We start from the raw sequence: 27,152 nt of genomic DNA on the forward strand, positions 1-27,152 counted from the left end.
AGAGGCGATTGTGTGGATTTCAGATTAACCGGAGCAAATATTTGTTCGGTCTAAGCACGTGACTTGTAATAAACTTTTCCAGGAATAACTATATATAACTATTTTTAGTTTATTAATTTGACCTTAAGGGAAAATCCATGAGTTATTAATTTATGTAAAAATCTCAGGTGCGCAGTTAATCTGCAAATTGGATAAATCGCACGCGGATAATCAAGAGTCTACTGTAGTAGTTCTGGGTGGGGGCTTACTCCCTTTCCACTGGAGGGGAGGGGGTGGGGCGAGCCACCAACTCTACCATGTGACCCCTCTGCCACCATTTGAGTTTTTTTACATTTTATTGCATCTCAGCGGAAATTAGTGGTTTTATCCCCCAAAATAATAAGCAGATGTTGCTGCCAATGAAGCGTGGGGGCGTCTGAACGTACTCGCGCTTCGTTGGCGGCAATGTCTGCTTACTGTTTAGTGCGAATGCGGTGCTTATGAGGGCTATCAAGTGTGTTGAATGTGTGTTGAGGTAGCGCTGGCGCTCGCCTATATTACATAAAATTCTTGGCCGCACGGGTTCCCGAGTGCGGAGTGGGAGGGGGGGTCTGATCCTCCCTCAAGATAAGCGATCCGCACTCCTCGTGCTTCCACTCCTTTAGGGCACTTGCACGTAATGGAAACAATGCCTGGGGTGGTAGTGCCCTACATGCACGTGACTGCGCGGATTGGCGTGCAGAGGCAGCAGATTTTGGCGCCGGAAAGGCCGCGGCTAAACAAGAGGGTGGCGGCGCACGCGAAAGCCACCGTGTCCCGAAGGAGCTGGCAACAGCAGCAACAAGCGCGGCAAGAGCACCCCCCTCGCCCCCGGAGTATTGCAAAAGCCGCACCAGAGTCCCCAGAAGGGGACGTGGGATGGCGGTTATTGAGCTGTGAACGTTGGGCTGCAGAGTCGGGCGCCCTCACAGTGAGCCCACCAGAGCATCATGGGGTGCCCATGGTGGTCCCTCTGGAGCAGTTTGAGACAAAGACGACCTGGAAAAGTGTCTCTAATGTAATACATACCTACACGAGGAGGGGGGGCACATTCAGACAGATGTGTCTGATGGGAAAGAATGCAAGACTTGAGCTGTCAGAGGAGTGAGGTTCGAGCCCGGGGCTCGATTGGGCCGAGCCAGAAGCTCTCCTCGGCTGCCCCCAAGAGTCTGACTTGGGGGAAGGCTGCTGAGCCCCAGACAGCAGAGCCTGAGGAAGACCACCTCCCGATTACCAGGGCTCGGCTACGTACGGTGCGAAAGAAGTTCAACGAACATACATGCATACAACATGGGCATTCAGACAAGGATTTCAAGCAGACCGCTCACCTAGACTCTAAGGATTGCCTTGCTTGAGCCTGCTCCTGGCAGAAGTTAAAAGTAGGCAGGGCGGGGGTGGGGTGCTGGTGAAGATGACATGGCCGACCACCCCTCTGTGAAGTGGGGCAGGGAAAAGCCTAGTCGCAACAAATGGGCACCCCTCCCTGGTGCCAAGGATGAGCCAAGTGAGGATGAGAAGGCCTCAGAGGATGAAGCCCCCCTTTGGCAAAAAATGCAAAGTATCCCTAGAGAGAGAGGGGGACGGGGGGAGTCTGCCTCATCAGCAAGGTCCAGTGGTGTTGAGGATGAAACATTTGTGAGGGATTTTTTTGGTGGGGCAACGCCTGCAAATCTTAAACGTAGGGCGGTCGCCGAAATGGAGGCAGTGGCTTCAGAAGTCAGAAGAGGAAAGTTCTGAGAAGGAAAGAGGGAAATTGCCTTCCATGTTCTCTAAGCCAAACACTTGGCTGATCTTCCCTTGGATCAAAATATGTGGGACATGATCCTGCATGAGTGGAAAAAGCTGGATCTGGGTTTTAAGTCTCCAAACAAGCTTCACACTTCGCCAAAGAATCGGAGTGAGGCTCCTACTCCACTTATTCTGTTTTGACGTAGCCCTGGCCAGGATAAGTTTCCTACACAAATTGACGACCACTAGAATACTAAACTAACCTATTTTTGTTTTACCAGATACAGACCTACTGAGCTATATAGCTCATTTTCAAAGCAGACCTTGCCACAAATGGTAGCTCAACGAAGTGGCTTATCGCGTGGAAATGTATAGCAGCCAAATGCTCTATAAACGCATGTTTCTAAATGTGGAGGGAAAAACTGGAGGACCCAGAAAAAAATTACGCAGTCATGTGCAGAAGCTGCAAACTCCAAATATACAGCAGGCGTCAGGGCCGGAATACAACTCACGACCTCCTGCATGCCAGGCCATGAAATTAACATCGCCACCACTTGAAGGAAGCCTTGGTTCTGGACATGTCACGGCTCCTGAACCATAGGAGTGACGATCACTGAACTTTGCACGGATTACCGGGGCTCGGGGTTCTTCTCGAGGTTATTTTAGGGTACCAGTGGTTTCGGGTGGAGGGATTCTGGGTGATCCTTCACCAAAGAAGGTGAAGTGCAAGGATAAGGAAACGTTGCTTTTAGATAGTCACTTACAGCAAGCATGAAGGCCATAAGGGTACATGCCTAGCAAGCATTGGTCGACCTGAAGGACGCCTACTTTTACCCTCCCAGTCAATGTCAAGCACCATCAATTCTTGCGGTTTCAAGTATTGGGCAGACATTGGCAGTGTCGGGTGCTCCTGTCTGCGCTTAAGGCCCCCCCCCCACACTTTTAGCACGTATAAGTTAAAGGGGTCACCAAGTGTACCCCTACTTAGACAATATTCTTACAAGTGCAAGCTCTTGGGAGGTATCAACTCACTCAAGGTTGCAACAACTCACTGAGGGTGGTAAAGGTTTTGTGCTGTATGGCCCAAAGTGCAGCCTAAGGTCCCTCCCAACAGGTCAAATATCTGGAAGCACTGGTCGCAAAAGTGCCAGGAAGGGTGTTGGTGACCATGGGAGACATTAACCTGCCTGTGTGCTCAAGTTGAGAAAGGGTGTTGGCAAAAAAGGGTGGGGGGGTGGTATGCGCGAAGATTTTCCTTGTCATGTCGGGGCACATGACAGCCACAAACAATGGAGATGGTGCCATGGGCCAGGCTACATATGTGTTCACTACAACGGTGTCTCCTGGGCAGACGGCATCTGATCGGGGGGACGACATGCATCAAGCCCGTCCTCTCTGTCTCGGATGGCAGTAAAAGGCCGGAGTGGTGGCTCAACTCACCTCAATACGCAGACAAAGAGTGCCCCCCCCCCCCCCCCCACCAAGTTGGACAGGGTAATGCAATAGAATTTTCTTCTCATGTCCTGGAACGACGAGAACCTAGTACATCTGCTGGCGTGACATCTAACCAGCATAGAGAATGAAATGGTGGATTTGCTAAGCTGGGGACAAGCCGAACCCGGGGGAGGTGGACCCTTCATCAGGAGGTCTTCGAGCAGATAGTGGCCAGGTTCTTCATTCAGAACAGAAATTGATTGGTTTGTGTCTCGAAGAGAATGCCATGCTAGGTTTGCCTCAAGGTTTTTTGTCAACAAAAGAGGATGGCCATGATGCGGGAGAAATCTACAGGGGAGGAGCGGAGGTGATCAGGTGGCTTCCAATTGACCCAGGAGATCATGGCTCTCGGATCTCCTAGTCATGATGATGGTGCAAGCTTAGCAGCTCCCACAGAGAGGAGTCTGGTGTCAAGGTCTACTGGCGTTGAACTTGACGGCCTAGAGGTTGAGAAGGGCCAGCTTCAGATGCTGCCGTGGAAGTACAATATTTACTCTTGAAGTGATGAAGGATGTTGACGTGGAGAGGGTACAACTTGCACTGGAAAAACGATGTTGTGCAGTGTGGCCAGCATGGTCAGGTTTCTGCTGATGAATTCCATAAGTGCCTGTTGCTGGCTGCATGGAAGGTCAGCTTGATGGCCATCTTGACATTCCTTAACAATGTGAGAGGAGTATTGTTGGTGGGCGTCAGCCAAAGCCATACAGGCCTTAGTGGCTCAGCCACCATCGATGTTGATCTTAAAGGGAGCAGGCGGTCCCTTAGGAGGTCACTTCGGTTTGTCCTCAAGGCCCTTTCCGATTTTTACGTCAACCTTGACATTGTCTTGCCATAGTTTTGCCCTGATTCTTTCCACTTGTGAGTGGAGGCTGAATCGCGTAAGCTAGATTCAGCAAGAGCAACCCCGCTTTGTACTTGGAAAGGTTTAAAAGACCTGGAAGAGTTTGGGGCATCTATTTGTATACGATGGCCAGCAGAAGAGTAGGGAGGGAGCCTGCCTTTAGGCAGGGAGTGGGGGTGACCATCCAGTAGGCCCTCAAAGATTAAGGTCTGCGTCATGCTGGGAGATGTGATCCTCATTATAATATGGCCACGGTGATTTTGTGGGCTAGCTGGGCTGGAATGTTCAAGCGCTCGCTAAAAAGCCGGACACGTTGTGTGTCCCAGCAGGGCCGATTCGGGACGGCAGTCCTCTCAGCGAGACCGTCTCGGCCAGAGTTGAATGGAAAATCGAAGACATTTTTTCCTGCAACCTGTGGGCCTCTAATACGGGTTCATATGTATTGATCTGCAGTGTGTTGGTGACCGCCATATGAATAGGCACAACTTACCTTGCATTAATCCAGATTCTTATAGGCGATCGCTGACACACTGAGTTCTCAGTACCTCTCCCAGCTAAAGTTGTTGTGTTAGAACTGTGTTTGTTGTTTGTGGGTGCATGTGTATATTGAAATGAAAAGAGTTAATTACCATTTAGTAATTGGTCATATTTGACCATTTCCAGTTAACTGTAGGATGCGGGAGATAGTGCCTCTCCATATTCAATTCTGGTTGAAACGTCACAAATTAAAATGGTGAATGGATCGGTCGAATGGTGAGTGGTTGGGGGGAGCCCATGCCTGGCAATATTATTTAATTATTACAATTTCACACGAGCTTTCTGGGTGCCCGGCATTTGATGGAGTTCGTAACGCACTGAGTTGGAGCATGTGTCGGCGACCGTCAATGAAAATCGGGATTAACATATAAGTACTAAATCCCTGTATTTATCTCCCGTTTACAGCCCTAAGTCCGGGGTTGGAAATTGCACGTACCTAAGGTAGGGACGAGTGTGACTATAGAACACATGGCTCCATTTACATGTGCAGGAATTCAGGATACATCCACTGTCTTGGCCCTTTTGTGACCACAGTTCTATTTATTTCAACAAGTTTTTATCTGTCACGTTTGTCCAACCACCAGGCCTGCTGAATGTCATATGTCCACACGACCAGAAAAGTAATTTAACTTAAATCCGTCACACAGTGAGAACGCATTGCACTTAATCCAGACAGTCTGCATATTCACCCAGTGCCCAGCTGCACCTATCCAGTCTATTTATCACTCTGTGAAAACGTCAAGAAGACCAGTCATCCAAAAATGTTGAGATCTTGAATTCCATCTCCGTGACAGTATAAAAGAAACCTGTTATTATTTCAAAACAGTTTTGTTATTTTGCATGCAAGTTTGCAGAAGCAACAACAAGATCGCACAGAATGACCACTGCGGATTTCCCAGAAGCTGAACAAAAGATGCACCAAATGACATTGTTTTTCATAAAACCGGTTTGCTGTAAGGAAATTCACACCAAGATGTTGCCTATGAGCTACATTTGTAGCTCGCACTTATATCTGTATCTGATCATCAATTTTTTGGTGTGAAATGCCTTTTCAACGTGCCGGTTTCCTGAAAACAATATCAAATGGCATGTTTGTTGTTCATGTGATAACCTGCTTTGTTCAGCTGTGTCAGGTCTACAACAGCATTTGGCTTTGGACTCGCGATCTGACCTAAAAAAACAATCTTTAACTGTAATATTGATTGCGAAAAACCAACGGGTGCAGTAATATTGATTATAATGTATACAGTGTCCACCACACTAAGAGCACCTTGAGATTCTGTACAGTACAAAGCATATAAAAATTAGCAGCACATTCAGAGAAAATAAAATTTTAAGCACAGTCAAAACAAAAGTACAGTTAGCCATTTGAGCACCAATGCAACACACTGGGCACCATCACCCGGTGCTGATGGAGAATTGTGCTGTGATGCATAATGAATGAGGGCACGGACACCTAATTTATGCACTTTTGGAGAAGCATGCAAGTGGTGAGGACGTAGATGGAAATTCTAAAGCCAAACAAAAAACAGTGGGAATAAATCGTTGAGCATATTTAAAGGACGTAATGAGTCCAGTGTCAGGGGGAGAGAAGTACAATTTTTTATTTTGGACTTGAGGGAAATCTGCAGTGTGGACAATCAGGGCGGGTCATTTCGAGATTCAGGGATGGGAGAGGAGAAGGGGGGGGGGCGACCTGCCGTAGTTTGGAGGTTTGATACTGTGGCTTTACCCAGAGGCCTTTGGCTGTTGGCGCGAAGTGAATAGACAGGGGAGTAGTGCGGTTTAGAGGTAGGCTGAAGCAAGCCCATTGAGGATATTAAAAATTGTTTAGGGCGATCTTGTACCCGATTACAGATCGAATTGAGAGCCAGTGAAGGGGATTTGTGAATTAATATGAAAGATATTTCATCTCGTTTGTGGGTGCGAGTCAGAATTATGGGCACAGGATGTACGGTCATCTGGAGTAAGGGAGAGGAAGCTGAAAGAAGAGAGTTAGAAAAGTAAAAAAAAAAGAAATGCTTAGATTAGAGTTTCAGCAGCAATGGGATTAACACCTTTGTGGATATAAGAAATAAAACAGACAATTGAGATATCTTGCTAATTTCTGATATGTTGAGAGAAATAAAAATCTGGATCAAAGACAATAGCCAAGGTTATGGACATTTTTATCAAGCGTAATATCAGAAATTCATAAGCAAATATTTGAACAAGGCTCATGAACAATAGCAGGCTTCTTACCGATGGGAAAGACCTTGCTTGTAGTAATATTCAGCTGGTCAGAGATCCAGGTGGAGGATAAGCCAAGGCAGGACAACAGAACGAGAGTGAAGTAAAAAAAAACAGAGTCAATGACAATGCAAAAGAAGTTGAGGGTTGGTTTTGAAGCTAGGAATAATTTTGCCTGATTTGGTAGCAATAGGGATGGGCAGTGGACCAAGGATATAGGCTCAAGGAACACCATAGCATAGGGGCTTGTGAGAGGGACAGCCCTTTTTAAGAGAGATGGAAATAGTGGAATGACAAATAAGAGTTGGGGCAAAGTTAAAATTGTACCGGATAGACCAATGTAGTGGTCATGCAGGTGAAGGACGACGGAATGATCGATGGCATAGAAAGGGACTAAAACTACACGATAAAAACTAAACTATTTAAAAAAATGTATTTGACCAGGTATGGCCCACTGAGCTCGTAGCTCTTTTTCAGAAGCGACCTGGCCACAAATGATAGCTCAAGGAAGTGGCTTATCATGTGTAAATGTATAGCAGCCAAATACTCCAAACGCATGTTTCTAAATGTGGAGGGAAAAATCGGAGGACCCGGAGAAAATCCACGTGGCCACGGGGAGAACATGCAGGCTCCAAATATACAGTCGTCAGAACCTCCTGTATATCAGGCGAGGTAGTTAACAGCTAGCTACCGGGACTGAGTCCAAGAAAGTAAAGGTAATGAGAGGTAATCGGACAGGTCCTCTACATGGATGTGGAATTCCCCGATGAAGATGAGCAGTGAGGGTGAGGAGAGGCCACGGATAAAAGTAAAATCAGTCAATTTAACCACGAGAGATGGGCTGTGCCCTGCAAAATAAGTTAAGATTAATAGGGGGAGCTAACCGGAGGGGTGGAGGGTGTTAAAATAAAGAATGTTTGTGAAGTGAAATAATTAGCATGAGCAAGGAAAAGACAAAGCACACAAGACGGTTTGATTTGATTTAATTGTGTATTGGTTGACAACGCAATTAAAGATGCTCGCATGATGGGCTGCCTTGCCAATGTTTTGTCATTCGAATGTGCTCCGAGGTGTCCTTTGCGGTGACGTCAAGGAGTGACATTTTGGTGCATTTGTCCCGCAGAAGAAATAGGTCACCCTAGATTGGTGAAGCCTGTGATGATTAATGAACATGACTGACATTCTCCGCAAAACAATAAATGTTTTCTATTTCGTAACAAAGTGCACACTGGATGTCACTTGTGAGCTAGAGCGTGGTTGACGTTTTATCTTTGGTAACACAAGCGCCATATTTTTTCCCCCACTCGTTTGAATGTAGTGGTGCAGCCTTCACCATGGGCCAGATGCTACTGTTGATATTCATGAAGATCGACTCTGATTAATCATTCTTGTTTACTACTTAGGCCGATGGAACGAACACAAAATTGGTGAAAAGCAATGCACACTTATGGCGTTCCTCCCTGCGGGGCACAGTCAGTCTGCTGCAAACTTTACAAATTCAGTGCTCCTATTGTTATTAACCCTTTCCCATTTCCTCATCAGTTTTTATTCCGTTCTGACTCCATACGTTTATGTCATCGGAACAGAATCTAATCGATTCCAAATGAAATCGGAAGTTAAAGGCCATGTGGGAGGGCGTGTGGCACGTTTAGCACCAGCTATCATAGAGTGCAGTTGTGTCACTGCAGTTCTTTGCGGTGAGTACAATGTCTTTAAAAACAACGACGCTACGCCTCTAAAAAAATGAACGTTAAACCACTTGCGCTTTCCAAGGTTCAGCAGTGAAGAGGACTGTTGTATATGCCGGGTATGAAAATGTAATTAAAATGATTCAAAATTAAATGAAATCTGGAAAAATGCGTAATTGTCCGAGATTATGTAAATTGATGTAATTATGCCCATAAATTATGCTACTTAGAGAGATAATCGTATTAATTCATGCAAATGTATGCAATTATGCTAATGTGAGGAGTTATTATAATTATGCTTAGCTTCGTTTCCCAGGGTCGTATCATCAATCGGGATAAGACAATTAATTGTATGAAGTTATGCAGGTGTGCTGTGAGTATGCTAGATTAAGCTCGGCTTTGTTGTCTAGGTTTGTATTATCAATCGGTATAATACAACTATTCTCGCTTTAACATTTACTGATTATGTATTAGTGTGTTTATGTCAGGTCTCCAAATTCAAATCTCATCCGCAGGATACAGTTCTTATTAAGATTATTATGCATGAACTTGGGAAGGAACCACTCAGACACTTCTGTGTTGAGCAATTTTAATTTCTAAACAAAACCTTAACACTCTAATATGCGAATTCTAATGCTTGGAATTGTCAACACAGTAGTCCAGGAGATGTTCCCCTCATTGATCCATACATTTAACCCTCAATGATCACGTTTGTTAACCGGGTAACAGAACAATTGATTACTTCCTTAGAGTAACAGGAGCATATACGGCGATAGGAACCAAAAGTCCTTAAAAATTCATGCAACGATATTCATACGAAGGCAATAAAGAAACATGTCCTGAAGGCAAAGTATACGGTAATTAATTCATGAGCAAGATTACGTAATTGCGAAATGTCTTGGAACAAGGGTGTGTGGCAGTGCGCCTGCTTCAGCAAATACTCATCGATTGGCTAAGGCTTCATGGATTCATACATTTAACCCTCAATGATCACGTTTGTTAATTGGGTAACAGAACAAACGATTTACTTAATCAGAGTAACACGAGCATATACGGCAAATAGGAATAAAAAGTCCTTAAAAATTCATGCAACAACATTCATACGAAGGCAATAAAGAAACCCGTCCCGAAGGCAAAACGTATACGGCAATGAATTCATGGGCAAGATTACGTAAATTAGCGAAATGTTGAAACCATGGTGTGCAGCAGTATTGCTGCTTCAGCAAATACTCATTAATTGGCTGAGGTTTCAATAAATTCACGGGAAGATTCTGTGATCAAAAGAAAGATTTCAACACAATATTCTCCCTGTGAGTGTGTAGATTCGTAACTTAGGTTTTTAAACGTTTAGTTTTCATCGATGAATTCGTTGATAATTTTTGTGCAAATCAAAAAGAAACATAACTACTAAGAAACTTCTAAATGACCGTTTCCCCGTAACCCAATGGCAACCGTGTTCTTCGTTATCAGTTGATACTTGACGCACTTATCATGAGTCTTCTCATTAACGATTCGTGTATGTGTTGAGTGGGGATGGTATGGGTGGAGTGGGGATGTGTTCTTGATCAATTCTTTGCGTCAAGCAGACGCCAGGTGATGCGTTGTAATGTGTGGCGGTGTGCGTATCGTACGGATAAGCCGGGCTCTCCTTCTTTCACACGGGCGGCCGGAGTTCGGTCCACAGCCGGTTGGAAGAGTCGTCACGACGCTCGCCGTCGGTGCGCGATGATCCCGTCGTCAGGCGGCACCCGCAGCTCGTCCGCTGGCAGCTGACACCCTTGCTCGGTGGCGCTGGTGGCGCTGCGGCGTGCTCTCTCCTGCTCCGTCTCTCTGGCGGTGTCGATTGCGCGTGCAGCTGGTTCCCTGCGATGCTGGGCTTGGTCGATGCTCGGCGCTTTCCGCCCTTTCTCCAGGTTGATTGCTTGTCGTCGCTCGGCACTCTTTCTCTCTCATTTCTCTTGCTCTCTCCTTGATCGTGCAGCTGCCAGCTTCACACGGACACCCGCCCCTTACTTCAGGGCTCCGCTTTGTCGTTGCTCAACTTTGGTGCTCTTCACCCTTCTTCCAGGAGGGCTCTTGCTGTGAGCTGCTCGTCGCTGGCTGGATCACTCACTCTCAAAACTTGAAAATTGTATTTGCACACCTCTTACACAACTCTGATAGCTTAGTACGATGCAACTTATCGCAATCCTCGATTCCGCAAGTGACTTAAAACATCAGAATGAATGTAGAATAAAACTTTCAGCGATACTCTGTTGGTTCATGTCGAACTCAGCTCTTAAACAGCACATCGTCCCTTCTCTCTGTGAGACACGACACCCATGATTGATCTCGAAGCCATGCCCCGGAGCCAGCCTGCCCCTGTCGTTCGCAGCGCTCTTTCTTGCAGAGCTGTCCCGAGCCGAGCTTAAAATATGTGTCGTGTTGTTTATATCTGAAAATGTCTCCCCTCTGTGCGTTTCTTGCGAGAAAAAAAAACAGATGCTTACTCCGTCATGCTCTCCCCCCGCGGCCGCGCCTGATTGCCCCCCCTCTTCCCTTGGTGACCCCGGGCGGGCTGCTTTACATCAAATTGATGTTTGTTTGCACTCCCAACCCCTCTCTTCGTGGTGTCTGCTAAGGGAGGGGACGCACCTTTCATACGTATTCGTGGCTACCATGTGTTTGTGTCAATTGTTGGAAGACAAAGGCGGCCGGGGAGGCTCTGATTCCATGGAATACATATGATCTGGTCTTGTGTGTTTGACCTATTATCTTGTATCTCTTTTGAGTTACCCTCGGTCTAATCTCTTGTGATTATTATTTGGCTTATGTTTAACCAAGATTTGTAATGTCATTAGATGTTACCTCTGGTATTCCGAGGGTTTGCCAAGCTTTGTTATAAGTCTGTGTCACCAGGGATCGGTGTTTTATTCTCGAGTTATATTTTGATATCCCGAGGCTGGAGATATAACCAAGCCCTCACTTTCTTGACTGCCAGAATTCACATTCCTTGGTTCTCTTGGTGAAGTTACATAGATAAGAAACAATATATGAGTTGAATAAGGGTGAAATAAGATAAGTAATAATAAAGCCACTAATATAGACTGCAGTCTATCATGTCGACTTATTCTTATTGCCAAGCTTCAACTTTTTCCGTACAAACAAAAATATATCAGATATAATGTCCGTTTGCCCTGTGCTCTGTGTCCGTGACTGTGATTCTGGATATTTGTTTGTGAACTGTCCAAAGCGCCAAGCAGGTCATGGCATGCGGTCCTTTGGCAATCTGGAGATTTTGCAGATCGTCGTTAACCTCCCTTTGCCCCAGAGTTTATTATTTAATGGCCTTTTACGACCTCCAGATGCTTGGTGCTTGTGGGAGGTAGTGGGTTCGAGGGCGTGTTTAATTTATTTATTTTATCGATTATTATTATTTAAAAAAATATGCAGAATTATTTTTTATATTCATTTTTGGAAAAAGGCCTATATACAACAGGACCCCACTCTGTAACTTGCAGACGTCTTGGAACGAGAAAGGGTTAATGGTGTCCACAAAGCTCATTGTGCACTGTTGTGGGAGAATGTGAGTACGAAATCAGTTAATATATAAATAAACATTTAAGAGTCTTTATACATTTTTTAAAAATAGAAATAACATTTTAGTTCATAATAGGTTTTCTGGGTTAGATCGCGTAAATATATAAATGTTTCGTTAAACCCGCCACCACCCGACACAGCCAACTAGTAAGGGTTGTCATGTAAACCTAACATGCCAATTCGTCACTGGTACAGCACACCGGTGTGTTGGAGAGCCAAGCCACAACATTTATAATCTGAGTACGAGATTTTACCAGTAATTACAACTAGCTTCATCAGGCGACAGCCAGATATGTGGAGAAATCCACCTGTTTCGTTCCTTATATAGATGCGTAGACGTGGTGACCACATTTCTGCACTCTTGAGTCAATTTTTTAGTCAGTACTCATGAGCATTTAGTGAAATGTTATTTTACATACAGGCGAGCATCGCTTAACGAGTCTTCTATGACAATTTGCTATAACGAGCAATTTTTATTCAGACCCATTGGTTCGCAAAACGAGCAAAATGTTCGCTGAGCGAGCTCTGACCGATCGATCAATATGTGTCCCGTGGCGGCAGGGGGCGCACGCCGGCCCGGAGCTGTTTGTTTACCAGCTGTGCTGTGTTTCTGCGTGCTTTGTTGTGTGGGGGAGGGGGCCTCGTGGTGGCACTCTATTGAGTGGGTGGGGTGAGGGGTGAGTGGGTTGGGGGAGGGGTAGGGTGCGTGGCGGTACTAATTAATTAATTGCAGACGCTGAGGACATGAAGTCGCGCTCCATCTCGCATCCCCGCATCGTGGGTATGAACCCAGAAACCCTGGTTCGAGTCTAAGCCACGGCTAAAATTAGTCGCGAGTGATATTTGAACCGGTGGTCCTGCATGGCCCCTGCTGCTCCCTCCCCGCTTTTATCATTTACCCTTTAAACAACATGAATGCCAGGCACCAGCACTGTGGTTTTTCACGTGCGGTAAGCGTTGATATTCCTGCTTTATTGGTTAATTTAAAATATATATAATTGATATTTCTCACATTACAAAAGTTTTTCCAGAGTGGAACATTTTGGTGCTTAAATGTAGCTCAGCTTTTAACATGAGAGGGAGTAGTCAGTAGGGAAAACGATGATTGTTTAACGAGTTTTTGCTTGACCGAGAACATTTTTTGCAGAACTTATCTGGCCCTTTAAACGAGACGACACGCTCGCACTTCGTAACCCCGCTCAAATGCAAAGTTTATGAAGGTGGGGGAACATAGATGCAGGAGCATAGAATCCCATTATGACAATAGCTTCTTGCTGCACTGCCCTCTCCTGCACGTAATGTAGCATTGCAACCTATAACACCTGTGAATTATAGTGGTCACCCATACACCATCCAGGCTCAAATGCTTGCTCAGCTTTCGCTGACGTACGTAATCTGGAAAGAGCCTCATGCAACAATATATAACAGACTCTGTACAATTCTTAATCTCCAACGAGATGTCATTCTTAAATAATTGTTTTTAAAGATAACGTTAAAGAACTCACTGATTGTTGTACCAGTACCCGCGATTCGCTACTAAGTGACGGTGACTGTGCCAGGCTAGGTGCACTTTGAGGCCACATTATTGTCCAGGCATACCTCCTATAGCGCTTGGGGTTTGTTTTTGGTCAACGGAGCGCTATACGAAATAGTGCAATAGGAGGTCAACTATAACATGGTTCTAATGGAGATGCGTTACCCACAGTGCTATAAGAAATAGCGCTATAGGAGGTCTCTGTAACACGGTTCTAATGGAGATGTGTTACCGACAGCGCTATAGGAAATAGTGCTATAAGAGGTCACTATAACATGGTTCCAATGGAGATTCGTTACCCACAGCACTATACGAAACAGCGCTATAGGTCACTATAACATGGTTCCAATGGAGATGCGTTACCGACAGCGTTATACGAAACAGCGCCATAGGAGGTCACTATAACATGGTTCCAATGGAAATGCGTTGCCAACAGCGCTATAAGAAATACCGCTATAGGGGGTCTCTGTAACACGGTTCCAATGGAGATGCGTTACCGACAGCGCTATAAGAAACAGTGCTATAGGAGTTTTGACTTAAAACTTTCATGACTGCAGGAATTAATATTCTTGGTTCTTTCGGTAAAGTCACGTAGATAGAAAAAAAAATTAAGCAAAAAACCCACGACGTTTCGATCGCAACACAAGCGGTCTTCATCAGGCGGAGAGAAAAGAGGGAGAGCCTCCAAATGCAACTGCTTATAAGGGCTTCCAAACTGAGTGGGCAGGGGACGAGAGTTGCAAGGCAGCAGCAAGGAAAGCTGTGCGGCGTAAACAGCATGGACGGGGCAGCCAGTGCTCGTGTAGGAGTAAAGCACGAGAAGTTGGAGTAAAGTGCGAGATAGAGGTGGAGCTGAAGGCGAGGGGCACAATCCAAGTGTGTTAGACAATGGGGAGAGGAAGGGGGTAGAGATGGGCGGGGGTAGAGATAGGGGGAGAGAGGGGGGTAGAGATGTCGGGGGGGTATTGCACCTCGCTACACACATCCGCACTGCTGACGGTAGAGGTTAACAAGAAAACACAAATCAAGTCATGACCCAAAGTGGTTGATGACATCTTTCCCATGTTTGCTGAGTTTATAACCGTCGTCTCGGTTGAAATTGTCTTTATCTGTATATATGGATGGCTTCGTGAACAAGTCTTTGTTGATAGCCAGTCGGCTTGCAAAGTACCATCGTCTTTGAGATATCAATTTCACGAGAGCCAGCTGCATTAAAGTAATGATCAGCCACGGCAGAAATATTGGTCCTGCCGTGTTTGAGATCTGCCTTATGTTCACGGACATGGTCCGAGACATGTCGTTTAATTTCCCCAATGTAACTGCTGCCGCAGATGCAGCTTAGTTTGTAGATGCCGGGATATTGCATGTCAGGAATCTTGTCCTTCACAGATGGGATCAGACCACAAATTTTATGCACTGTGTTATATCTGACCTGGATCCAGATCACGAATTTTGCATCCAGCTCCGCCTCTATCTCGTGGTTTACTCCCCCTATCTCTCCCCCGATCTCTTCCCCCATTGTCTAACACACTTGGACTTGCGCCCCTCGCCTTCAGCTCCACCGCTATCTCGCGCTTTACTCCAACTTCTCACGCTTTACTCCTACACGAGCACTGGCTGCCCCCCGTCCATGCTGTTTACGCCGCACCGCTTTCCTTGCTGCTGCCTCGCAACTCTCGTCCCCCGCCCACTCCCTTTGGAAGCCCTTATAAGCAGTTGCATTTGGAGGCTTGCCCTCTTTTCTCTTCGCCTGATGAAGACCGCTTGTGTTGCGATCGAAACGTCGTGGGTTGTTCGCTTTTATTTTTAATTTATTTTAAATTTACATTTTATTTTAATTTTTGTTTTCTATCTACGTGACTTCATCGAAAGAACCAAGAATATAGTGCTATAGGAGGTCACTATAACATGGTTCTAATGGAGATGCGTTACCGACAGCGTTATACGAAACAGCGCTATATGAGGTCACTATAACATGGTTCCAATGGAAATGCGTTGCCAACAGCGCTATAAGAAACAGCGCTATCGTAGGTCACTAAAACACGGTCCCAGTGGAGATGTGTGACCGACAGTGCTATAGCAAACAGCGTTATAGGAGGTCATTGTAACATGATTTCAGTGGAAATGTGTTCCCGACCGCTTTTTTTTTACTTTTGAGCATTTTATAAGGGCTTCATTGGTGTATCGGTACTAGCCTTAATAATGATACATCTATTGAAGCATTAAATAAATAAATGACGTTGATAATTATATAAAAAATACAATAGTTTTGCACTCACCGATGCATTCGGGCGGAGCTTGCGTAAGATTAACCACCGTCTGCCGTAGTCACACTCCGTGGGAAGCTATACAGCACTAACCAATGGGATTACTCGATCTATGGATCACCAATGAATCGATGCAGTGATTAACCCTTGATGAATCCATACTCTGAATGTGGCTGTCGGATTGACTATGAGTGGAATCGATACAACGGACACCTCGATTCAGGCTCCACAAGACCTCATGGTCTGAGACACATTCCCTACGGCCAACGCTATGTCTACTTCCATTAATGGGCTGATCCACGTAGGAATTTTCCTCTAGGACAGAGGGCATTTTAAGGAAACGGCGTAACAGGAGGCAGCGCTTTAATAGCTGTCTGTAAATGTCGTTAAATCCCCAGCAAACACACACATTGCATGAATAGCTAATAATGGAGGTGCTTTTAAATGTGGATATTGGCTTAGTGCAGGAGTCGGCAACCAGAAATAACAAAAAGAGCCATTTTCTTCGAATTCGGTAAAAAAATATTTCAAGAGTTGCAATGCAATGTGAATACAAGACGGTCCTTAATGAATGACGTCAAAACGTACGTTTTGTAATCCCCTATTTTAATAACAGCACACCCACAATGATTTGTAATGCCGCATTACAAATCATTGCAGGGCTTTTTGACGTTCACCGCTTATCGAAAATAATGAGGTTTTTTTTTTTTGCAATTATAGTTGGTGGGAGCCCTAAATCCAATTCCTTAAAGAGCCACCGCACGTGGCTCCAGAGCCACGGGTTGCCGACCCCTGGCTCAGTGTAATAATATTTTCACTCGCCCTTAATTGTTGCACCATTCCCTCGTCCTTGCACATAGAGACATGAGTGCGTGTACACTATACATACGCTTACAAATAAATATGAGTCAGCATTACAATTGTGTTTTTTCCGTAGTCTGCCATTTTTGTGTTCTTTTCTAAATACATTTTGCACTTGCTATTATAGTAATAACTAGCAGGGAAGTACCCGGCGTTGCCCGGGCGAAAAAGACACACACATATCGACTTACACACACACAGACAGCGACCCACACACACAAACACATCAACTTACACACACACACATCGACTTACACACATAATGAGCTCAAACACACACATCGACTTACACACACATGGACATACACACACACATCGACTCACACACACATTGACTTACACACACTCACATCCACTTACACACATGTCGACCTACATGCACACACATATGGACGTACACACACACAGACACATCGACTTACACACACATCAACTCACACACACACATCCACTCACACAGACACATCGACTCACATGCACACATGGACTTAGACACATTATTTTTAAATTTACTAATATAATTTTTAAATATTAGTTGTCTACACACACACCACGCACACACTGACTAACACACACATCGACTGACACACACACATATTGACTCGCGCACACACACATCGACTTGCACACACACACATATCGACTTATGCACACACACACGGACGTACACACACACTAACATCGTCGGAGACACGCTCATGGACTCACACGCACACAAGGACTTAGACACCTTCATAATCTAACCTATATTAGCATCTACCAACTGTATAGTAGTAACTGCACGCATTGGGGTGGGGGGGAAGAGGACATCAGACTGTGAAGAATTTATCCCTCGGCGTTTTGTGTATTTTTGTTGCATTTTTAACGCGAAAGAAAATTTCCCCCTTGCCCCCACCGAACGCGTGTGACTTGGTAGGGGCCGTCCCCCCCACCGAAGGCGTGTGAGTTGGTATGGTCAAGCGCGCACTATGTAATACATAAACGAAACAGCACTAAATCGCTAATTAAACTACTTTAAAGTTGACGGACGGGAAAACGAAATAGCGCTGTCTCACCACGGGGCTTACGGCGTGGTACTTGGCTATTTTATTTTTCAACATAAACCCCATGATTCGCACGCCAAATCTTTCGCAAGTTTCAGCCGCACACAGACAGACACACAGACAAACAATGACATTATAGGTTAGAAGACTAGCGGGACGTACCCGACGTTGCCCGGGCGAAAAATATATTTCAAACGTCTCTTAAAAACCTTACACACAGGTATTAAGCTATTGTGAAAACCCGGTGGGCCGTTTGTCCATTTCTCCACCAACAAAATTATGAGAGGTTTTCAGAAGTCCAAAAAGTGATAGAAAACGGGGGGTTAATAGTTGATGTAAAAAAGGTTTCCGAAAATTTTTGGCTACCCCTTAAAAAATATTTTTACCCTCGCGTAGGTATTTAAATGTGCACACCCTACATACAGCAGAGTAAGTAGTATTTATTGACTCTGTAGTTGTATCGACTGACTGTACAGTAGTATCTACTGAGCCAGTAGTAGCTACTGACTGGGTAGTAGTATTTACTGACTGTAGCAACTGCTGACCATAGTAGTATCTACTGGCCCTACAGTATCTACCTACTCTATAGTAGTAACTACTAACTCTATAGTAGTATCCACTGACTATAGTAGTAACTACTAACTCTATAGCAGTATCTACTGACTCTATAGTAGTATCTACAGTAGTATCTACTGAGCCAGTAGTAGCTACTAACTGGGCCAGTACTATCTACTGGCCCTACAGTATCTACTGGCTCTATAGTAGTATCTACTGACTCTATAGCAGTAGCTACTGTGGTGGTACCTGCTATGACTACAGCAGTGCATACTGACAGTGGTGGTACCTGCTATCACTACAGCAGTGTATACCGACTGTGATGGTACCTGATATCACTACAGCAGTGCATACCGACTGTGGTGGAACCTGCTATCACTGCAGCAGTGCATACTGACTGTGGTAAAACCTGATATCACTGCAGCAGTGCACACCGACTGTGGTGGTACCTGCTATGACCACAGCAGTGCATACCGACTGTGGTGGTACCTGCTATCACCACAGCAGTGCATACCGACTGGTGGTACCTACTATCACCAAAGCAGTGTATACCGACTCTGGTGGTCTTTGCTTTAACTACAGCAGTGCATACTGACTATGGTGGTATCCTGCTTTGACTACAGCAGTGCATACTGACGTGTGGTGGTATCCTGCTATGACTACAGCAGTGCATACTGACTGTGGTGGTACCTGCTTTGGCTACAGCAGGGCATACCAACTTTGGTGATTCCTGCTATGACGACAGCAGTGCATATCGACTTTGGTGGAACCTGCTTTAACTACAGCAGTGCATGCTGACTGTGGTGGTATTTTGTATATTGAAAATTTGATGAAAATAGTGAAAATTAAAAGAAATTTGGAAAAATTAGCAATTGTCCGAAAGTATATTAATTTATGTAATTATGCACATAGATTATGCTTATTAAGATGTAATAATGTTAATGTATGCGAATGTGTGTGATTATGCTAATGTACGCAGTTATGATAATTAGGCTCAACCTCATTGTCGAGGGTAGTATTACCAATCGGGATAAGACAATTAATTGTATGAAGTTATGCAGGTGTGATGTAAGTATGCTAGATTAAGCTCGGCTTCGTTGTCTAGGGTTGTATTATCAATCGATATGATACAATTATTCTCGCTTTAACATTTACTGATTATGTCTTAGTGTTTATATCAGGTCTCCAAATTCAAATCTCACCGCAGGATACATGAACTTAGGAAAGAAACACTCAAACGCTTCTGTGTTAATAAATTTTAATTTCTAAACAAAACCTTAACACTATAATATGCGAACTCTTATGCTTGGAATTGTCAACACAGTACTCCTGGAGATGTTCCCCTCATTGATCCATACATTTAACCCTCAACGGTCACGCTTGTTAACTAGGTAACAGTACAGTCGATTATTCCTCAGAGTACGCGAGCATACACGGCGAGAGGAAAGTCATTAAAAATTCATGTAACGATATTCATACGAAGGGCACTAAAGAAACATGTCCCGAAGGCAAGACTAGTTATCAATTAATTAATTTGTAAGATTATGCAATAAAAAAACGAACGACTAAAATACTTCTAAATGACCGTATCCATGTATTTCAATGGCCAGCAATGTTCTTCACGATTAGTTGATATTTAATGCACCACCTTGGAATGGCAACCCTTCTTGAAACACAAAGATAACTTTTTGTAACAATGTTATTTGTCCTGATATGCGTGTTGTGTCTCTTCTTTGCCACTTGTTCATTTTTTTGCGTAAAGCAGACGCCGGGCGATGCGTCGTGAAGGTGTGGGTGTGGGGGAGGGTCATACAAACGGCTTCGTTCTCTCTCTTTTGCTCGGGGGCGGCCACAGTTTCGGTCCACAGCTGGGTGGAAGAGTCGGCACGACGCTCGCCATCGGTGCGCGATGATCCGTCGTCAGAATGCATCCGCAGCTCGTCCGCTGGCTGCAGTTCCTCACTCTTGTCTTGGTTCCCAGCTGGTGCTGGTCGGTGTGCGTGTGGGTCGAACCCACGGCGCGCTCGCCGGCGCTGACACTCTTGCTCATGGGCGACTGGTCAGGCTCTTTCCCCTGCTGGATGAGCCAAGTTGGCACAACGCTTGTCCGCTGGCAGCTGGCACCCTTGCTTGGTGGCGGTGGTGGCGCGACTGCACGCCCTCTCCGGCTACGGCTCTGGCTCTCTGGCGATGAACGATGCTTTCATTTGTTGATGGCAGGCTTGGTCGATGTTTGGCGCTTTCCGCCCTCTCGCGGATGATGCTGGAATTTTCGTCAGCTTAGCTCGAACTGCAGTGGCTCTTGTGAGTCGATGCCCAGAGCGGAATGATTTCCAAGCGATACTTATTCTGATGGCGCTGAATTTGCACGGCATAGTATGTCGCCACTCAGCACCTAACATCACCTCGACCCTCTTCTCCGCGATGCACCACACGCATTGTTGATCTCGAGACTATGCCCCGGAGCTGTCTCGCTGTCCCTTGCCGAGCTGATGGTCACCGTCTTCTACCGCTGGTAGCTGCTGTTCAATGCTGGCGTGCCTCTTTTTATGCCCAAAATTTTTACTCCGCTCGCCCTCTCACAAAGGACCGGAACTTTCTTTGATCTCGCTCTGCGTTGTGGGGGGGGGGGGGGGGGGCTGTACGTGTGTCCGTGTGTGTGTCATTTATTAAGCCATCTGTGTCTCTCCCTGGCCTGATCACCGTCACCCTTCTCAAGCTCAAGCCATCCCTTCATCCGTGGAACACAGGTGAAGGGATGAGTCATTTCCCTCGCTCTGGGTGTTACATTCTTTTGCTATCTCGTGCTGTGGGGAGACAAAGACGTTTGGGAGGCTCTTTTCCTGTGGGATACAGTTTGTCTTGGTTGTGTAAGTTTGACCTATTTCGCCTCATCTCTTCTGGATAACCCTCGGTTTAATACTGCATAATTTTATTTGGTTATGTTTCCCAAGATTGTGATTTAACATTGTCATCACCACGTATTTCTTAGGGTTTATTAATTTTGTCCCCCCCGTCTGTATCCGGGGATCCGTGCTGTTATACTAGGGTAATTTTTATGTCCTGAGTTTTAGAGGTATAACTAAGTTTCGGTTAAGCTTCTTGGCTGCTGGAATTCATTTCTTTGGTTTTGTAAAGTCACGTAAAGATGTAGTGTATTTAAGGTGAATAACGTTAGTATCAATATTATGTATGAGAAGTAATAACCCACTATTTAGATTGTAGTCTGGTTTTATTTTTTTAATCGAAGTGAGTGTGTAGATTCCTATAATGTCAGCTTATTCTTGTTGCTGAGTGTTTCTTGGACTTCCTGTTAATTACAATAACCAAAACTTGTCTGTCCGGTTTTCGCCGCCCTGGAAGCTGGCGAGGCTTTGAAGCCATGTCGGGATTTTTTTTTTTAGTCTCTCATTAGGAATTCCCCCCCCCCTTCTCTTTGTTTTGTGTTTATTACTTTTTAGTGCTTATCTCCGGCCACCTGTTGTGTGTGAGGGGAGGGGGGGCTGTATCACCCCCCTTTGCCCCAAGTGACACCACGATTGAAAAAAATATATACATTGGCAAAATCCTTATTAATATCAAAAACAAAAATGGAAAAAGGCCTATATATACAACAGGTACCTGCTTTAACTACAGCAGTGCATACCCACTGTGGTGGTTCCTGCTATCACTACAGCAGTGCATACCGATTTTGTTGGTACCTGCTTTAACTAAAGCAGTGCATATCGATTTTGGTGGCACCTGCTTTCACTATAGCTATGCACACTGATTGTGGTGGTTCCTGCTATCACTACAGCAGTGCATACTGACTATGGTGGTTAGCTGCTATGACTACAGCAGTGCATTTCGACTTAGGTGGTACCTGCTTTAACTACATCAGTGCATACTGACTGTGGTGGAACTTGCTTTAACTACAGCAATGCATACTGAATGTGGTGGCACCTGCTATCACTGCAGCAGTGCATTCCGACTGTGGTGGTACCTGCTATCACTACAGCAGTGCATACCGACTGTGGTGGTACCTGCTATCACTACAGCAGTGGATACCGACTGTGGTGGTACGTCATATCACTACAGCAGTGCATACCGATTGTGGTGGTACCTGCTATCATCACAGCAGTGCATACCGACTGTGGTGGAACCTTCTATCACCACAGTTAGTGTATACCAACTCTCGTTGTCCCTGCTTTAACTACAGCAGTGCATACTGACTATGGTGGGACCTGCTTTAACGACAGCAGTGCATACTGACTCGTGGTATCCTGCTATGACTACAGCAGTGCATACCGACTGTGGTGGTACCTGCTTTGACTACAGCAGTGCATACCGACTTTGGTGTTTCCTGCTATGACGGCAGCAGTACATGCTGACTGTGGTGATACCTGCTTTAACTACAGCAGTGCATACCGACTGTGGTCGTTCCTGCTATCAATACAGCAGTGCACACCGACTTTGGTACCTGCTTTCACTACAGGAGTGCATACTGACTCTGGTGGTACCTGCTTTAACTAAAGCAGTGCATACCGACTTTGGTGGCACCTGCTTTCACTACAGCAGTGCATACCCACTGTGGTGGTACCTGCTATCACTACAGCAGTGAATACTGACTGTGGTGGTACCTGCTATCACTACAGGAGTGCATATTGACTTTGGTGGTAGCTGCTTTAACTAAAGCAGTGTATACCGACTTTGGTGGCGCCTGCTTTCACTACACCCGTGCACACTGACTGGTGGTTCCTGCTATCACTGCAGCAGTCCATACTGACTATGGTGGTAGCTGTTATGACTAAAGCAGTGCATTCTGACTTTTATGGTACCTGCTTTAACTACAGCAGTGCATACTGACTGTGGTGGTACCTGCTTTCACTACAGCAGTGCATACCGACTGTTGTGGGACCTGCTTTAACGACAGCAGTGCATACTGACGTGTGGTGGTACCTGCTATAACTACAGCAGTGCATACCGACTTTGGTGTTTCCTGCTATGACGACAGCAGTGCACACCGATTTTGGTACCTGCTTTAACTACAGCAGTGCATACAGACTGTGGTGGTTCCTGCTATCACTACAGCAGTGCACACCGACTTTGGTACCTGCTTTCACTCCAGCAGTACACACTGACTCTAGTGGTACCTGCTTTAACTAAAGCAGTGTATTCCAACTTTGGTGGTGCCTGCTTTCACTAGAGCAGTGCACACTGACTGTGGTGGTTCCTGCTTTCACTGCAGCAGTGCATAACGACTGTGGTGGTACCTGCTTTCACTACAACAGTGCATACCGACTGCGGTGGTACCTGCTATGATTACAGCAGTGCATTCCGACTTTGGTGGGATGTGCTTTAACTACAGCATTGTAGACCGACTGTGGTGGTTCCTGTATCACAACAGCTTTGCATACCGACTGTGGGATACCTGCTTTCACTACAGCAGTGCATACCGACTGTGGTGGTACAGTGAGGGAAAAAAAATATTTGATCCCCTGCTGATTTTGTATGTTTGCCCACGGACTAAGAAATGATCAGTCTAGAATTTCAATGGTAGGTTTATTTGAACAGTGAGAGACAGAATAACAACAACAAAATCCAGAAAAATGCATGTCAAAAATGTTATAAGTTGATTTGCATTTTAATGAGGGAATAAGTATTTGGCCCCTCTGCAAAACATGAATTAGTACTTGGTGGCAAAACCCTTGTTGGCAATCACAGAGATCAGACGTTTCTTGTAGTTCGTCACCAGGTTTGCACACATCTCAGGAGGGATTTTGTCCCACTCCTCTTTGCAGATTTTCTCCAAGTCATTAAGGTTTTGAGGCTGACGTTTGGCTACTCGAACCTTCAGCTCCCTCCACAGATTTTCTATGGGATTAAGGTCTGGAGACTGGCTAGGCCACTCCAGGACCTTAATGCTCTTCTTCTTGAGCCACTCCTTTGTTGCCTTGGCCATGTGTTTTGGGTCATTGTCATGCTGGAATACCCATCCACGACCCATTTTCAATGCCCTGACTGAGGGAAGGAGGTTCTCACCCACGATTTGACGGTACATGTCCCTTTGATGCGATGAAGTTGTCCTGTCCCCTTAGCAGAAAAACACCCCCAAAGCATAATGTTTCCACCTCCATGTTTAACGGTGGGGATGGTGTTCTTAGGGTCATAGGCAGCATTCCTCCTCTAAACACGGCGAGTTGGGTTGATGCCAAAGAGCTCCACATTGGTCTCATCTGACCACAACACTTTCACCCAGTTGTCCTCTGAATCATTCAGATGTTCATTGGCAAACTTCAGACGGGCATGTATATGTGCTTTCTTGAGCAGGGGGACCTTGTGGGTGCAGCAGGATTTCAGTCCTTCACGGCGTAGTGTGTTAACAATTGTTTTCTTTTTGACTATGGTCCCACCTGCCTTGAGATCATGAACAAGATCCTCCCGTGTATTTCTGGGCTGATTCCTCACCATTCTCATGATCATTGTAACTCCACAAGGTGAGATCTTGCATGGAGCCCCAGACCGAGGGAGATTTACAGTTCTTTTGTGTTTCTTCCATTTGCAAATTATCGCACCAACTGTTGTCACCTTCTCACCAAGCTGCTTGGCAATGGTCTTGTAGCCCATTCCAGCCTTGTGTAGTTCTACAATCTTGTCCCTGACATCCTTGAAGAGCTCTTTGGTCTTGGCCATGGTGCAGAGTTTGGAATCTGATTGATTGATTGCTTCTTTGGACAGGTGCCTTTTATACAGGTAACAAGCAGAGATTAGGAGCACTCCCTTTAAGAGTGTGCTCCTAATCTCAGCTCGTTACCTGTATAAAAAGACACCTGGGAGCCAGAAATCTTTCTGATTGAAAGGGGGTCAAATGCTTATTTCCCTCATTAAAATTCAAATCAATTTATAATATTTTTGACATGCGTTTTTCCGTATTTTTTTGTTATTCTGTCTCTCACTGTTCAAATAAACCTACCATTAAAATTATAGACTGATCATTTCTTTCTCAGTGGGCAAATGTACAAAATCAGCATTGGATCAAATGCTTTTTTCCCTCACTCTACCTGGTTTCAGTACAGCAGTGCATACCGACTGTGAGGTATCTGCTTTCACTACAGCAGTACAGACCTACTGTGTTAGCCCCTGCTTTCACTACAGCAGTGCATTCCGACTGTGGTGGTACCTGCTTTCACAACAGCAATGTATACCAACTGTGATGGTACCTGCTATGACTACAGCAGTGCATACCCACTGTGGTGGTACTTGCTATCACTACAGCAGTGCATCCTGACTGGTGTCACCTGCTTTCACTTCAGCAGCACATAACGACTGTGGTGGTACCTGCTTTCACTATAGAAATGCATACCGACTGTGATGGTACCTGCTATGACTACAGCAGTGCATACCGACTGTGGTTGTACCTGCTTTCACTCCAGCAGTGCATATACCGACTTTGATTGTATCTTCTTTCACTACAGCAGTACATACTGACTGTGGTGGTACCTGCTATCACTACAGCAGTGCATATCGACTGTGGTGGTGCCTGCTTTGACTACAGCAGTGCATCCCAACTGTGGTGGTACCTGCTTTCACTACAGCAGTGCATTCCGACTGTGGTGGCACCTGCTGTGACTACAGCAGTGCATACCAACTGTGGTGGTACCTGCTATCACCACAGCAGTGCATACCAACTGTAGTGGTATCTGCTTTCACTACATCAGTGCATACCGACTTTAGTGGATATCTGCTTTCACTACAGCAGTGCATACCGATTGTGGTGGTACCTGCTATCACTACAGCAGTGCATACCTACTTTCGTGGTACCTGATTTCAGTACAGTAGTGCATACTGACTGGTTGTTCCTGCTATCACTACAACAGTGCATACCGACTGGTTTGCCTGCTTTCACTACAGCAGTGCATACTGACTGGTGATACCTGCTATGTTTACAGCAGTGCATACTGACTTTGGTGGTCCCTGCTTTCACTACAGCAGTGCATACTGACTGGTGGTACCTGCTATGATAACATCTGTGCATACTGACTGTGGTACCTGCTTTTACTACAATAGTGCATACCGACGGTAGTGGCACCTGCTTTCACTACAGCAGTGCATACTGACTGTGGTGGTACCTGCTATGACTACAGCAGCGCATATCGACTTTGGTGGTACCTGCTTTGACTACAGCAGTGCATAATGACTGTGGTAGTGCCTGCTTTAACTATGGCATTGCATACAGACTGGTGGTTCCTGCTGTCACTACAGCAGTAGATACCAGCTTTGGTGGTACCTACTTTCATTACAGCAGTGCATACTGACTGGTGGTTCCTGCTATCACTACATCAGTGCATCCTGACTGTGGTTTACCTGCTTTCACTACAGCAGTGCATACTGTCTGTGGTGGTACCTGCATTATTACAGCAGTGCATACTGACTGTGGTGGTACTTGCTATGATTACAGCAGTGCATACTGTGGTGGTACCTGCCTTAACTGCAGCAGTGCATACTGACTGGTGGTACCTGCTCTCACTACAGTAGTACATGCTGGCTCTATCCAGTAAATATCGACTCCATAGCACAAATTACTAACCTGATAGAGTGTCGTGGTAAGGCCTAGTCTTGTGCAGAGCCCCCGGCCTCGCCTAGATGGCCCAGCCCCCTGTCAGGCAGGGGGCTGGGCCGCTACCCCCGCGCCCCCCCCCACCATCTCCCCCGCCCGTGGTACAATAATACTAAACGCTATAATTTTAGTATCTACCGACTCTATAGTTGTAACTGCATGAATTGGGGTGGTGGGGGGAG

The 27,152-nt window shown here is 45.5% G+C and overlaps 1 protein-coding gene across 6 annotated transcripts in view; it reads left to right on the forward strand.

Moving 5' to 3' along the window:
- LOC116943875 (phosphatidylinositol 5-phosphate 4-kinase type-2 alpha) overlaps positions 1 to 27,152 on the forward strand; it is a 231,125-nt gene that overhangs the window by 64,022 nt on the left and 139,951 nt on the right. For 3 of the 6 annotated variants that reach the window (XM_032957157.2, XM_032957159.2, XM_032957161.2), the window contains exon 3: positions 5,024 to 5,059. The exons of the other annotated variants lie outside the window; for them this stretch is intronic. In XM_032957157.2, the coding sequence (XP_032813048.1) occupies positions 5,024 to 5,059 (36 nt within the window). The remainder of the gene's footprint in view (positions 1 to 5,023; positions 5,060 to 27,152) is intronic. 6 annotated transcript variants of the gene reach the window in all.

The sequence above is a fragment of the Petromyzon marinus genome, chromosome 19 (assembly GCF_048934315.1).
Source record: "Petromyzon marinus isolate PM22_M1 ecotype Great Lakes invasive population chromosome 19, UKy_Petmar_22M1.pri1.0, whole genome shotgun sequence".
NCBI lineage: Eukaryota > Metazoa > Chordata > Hyperoartia > Petromyzontiformes > Petromyzontidae > Petromyzon > Petromyzon marinus.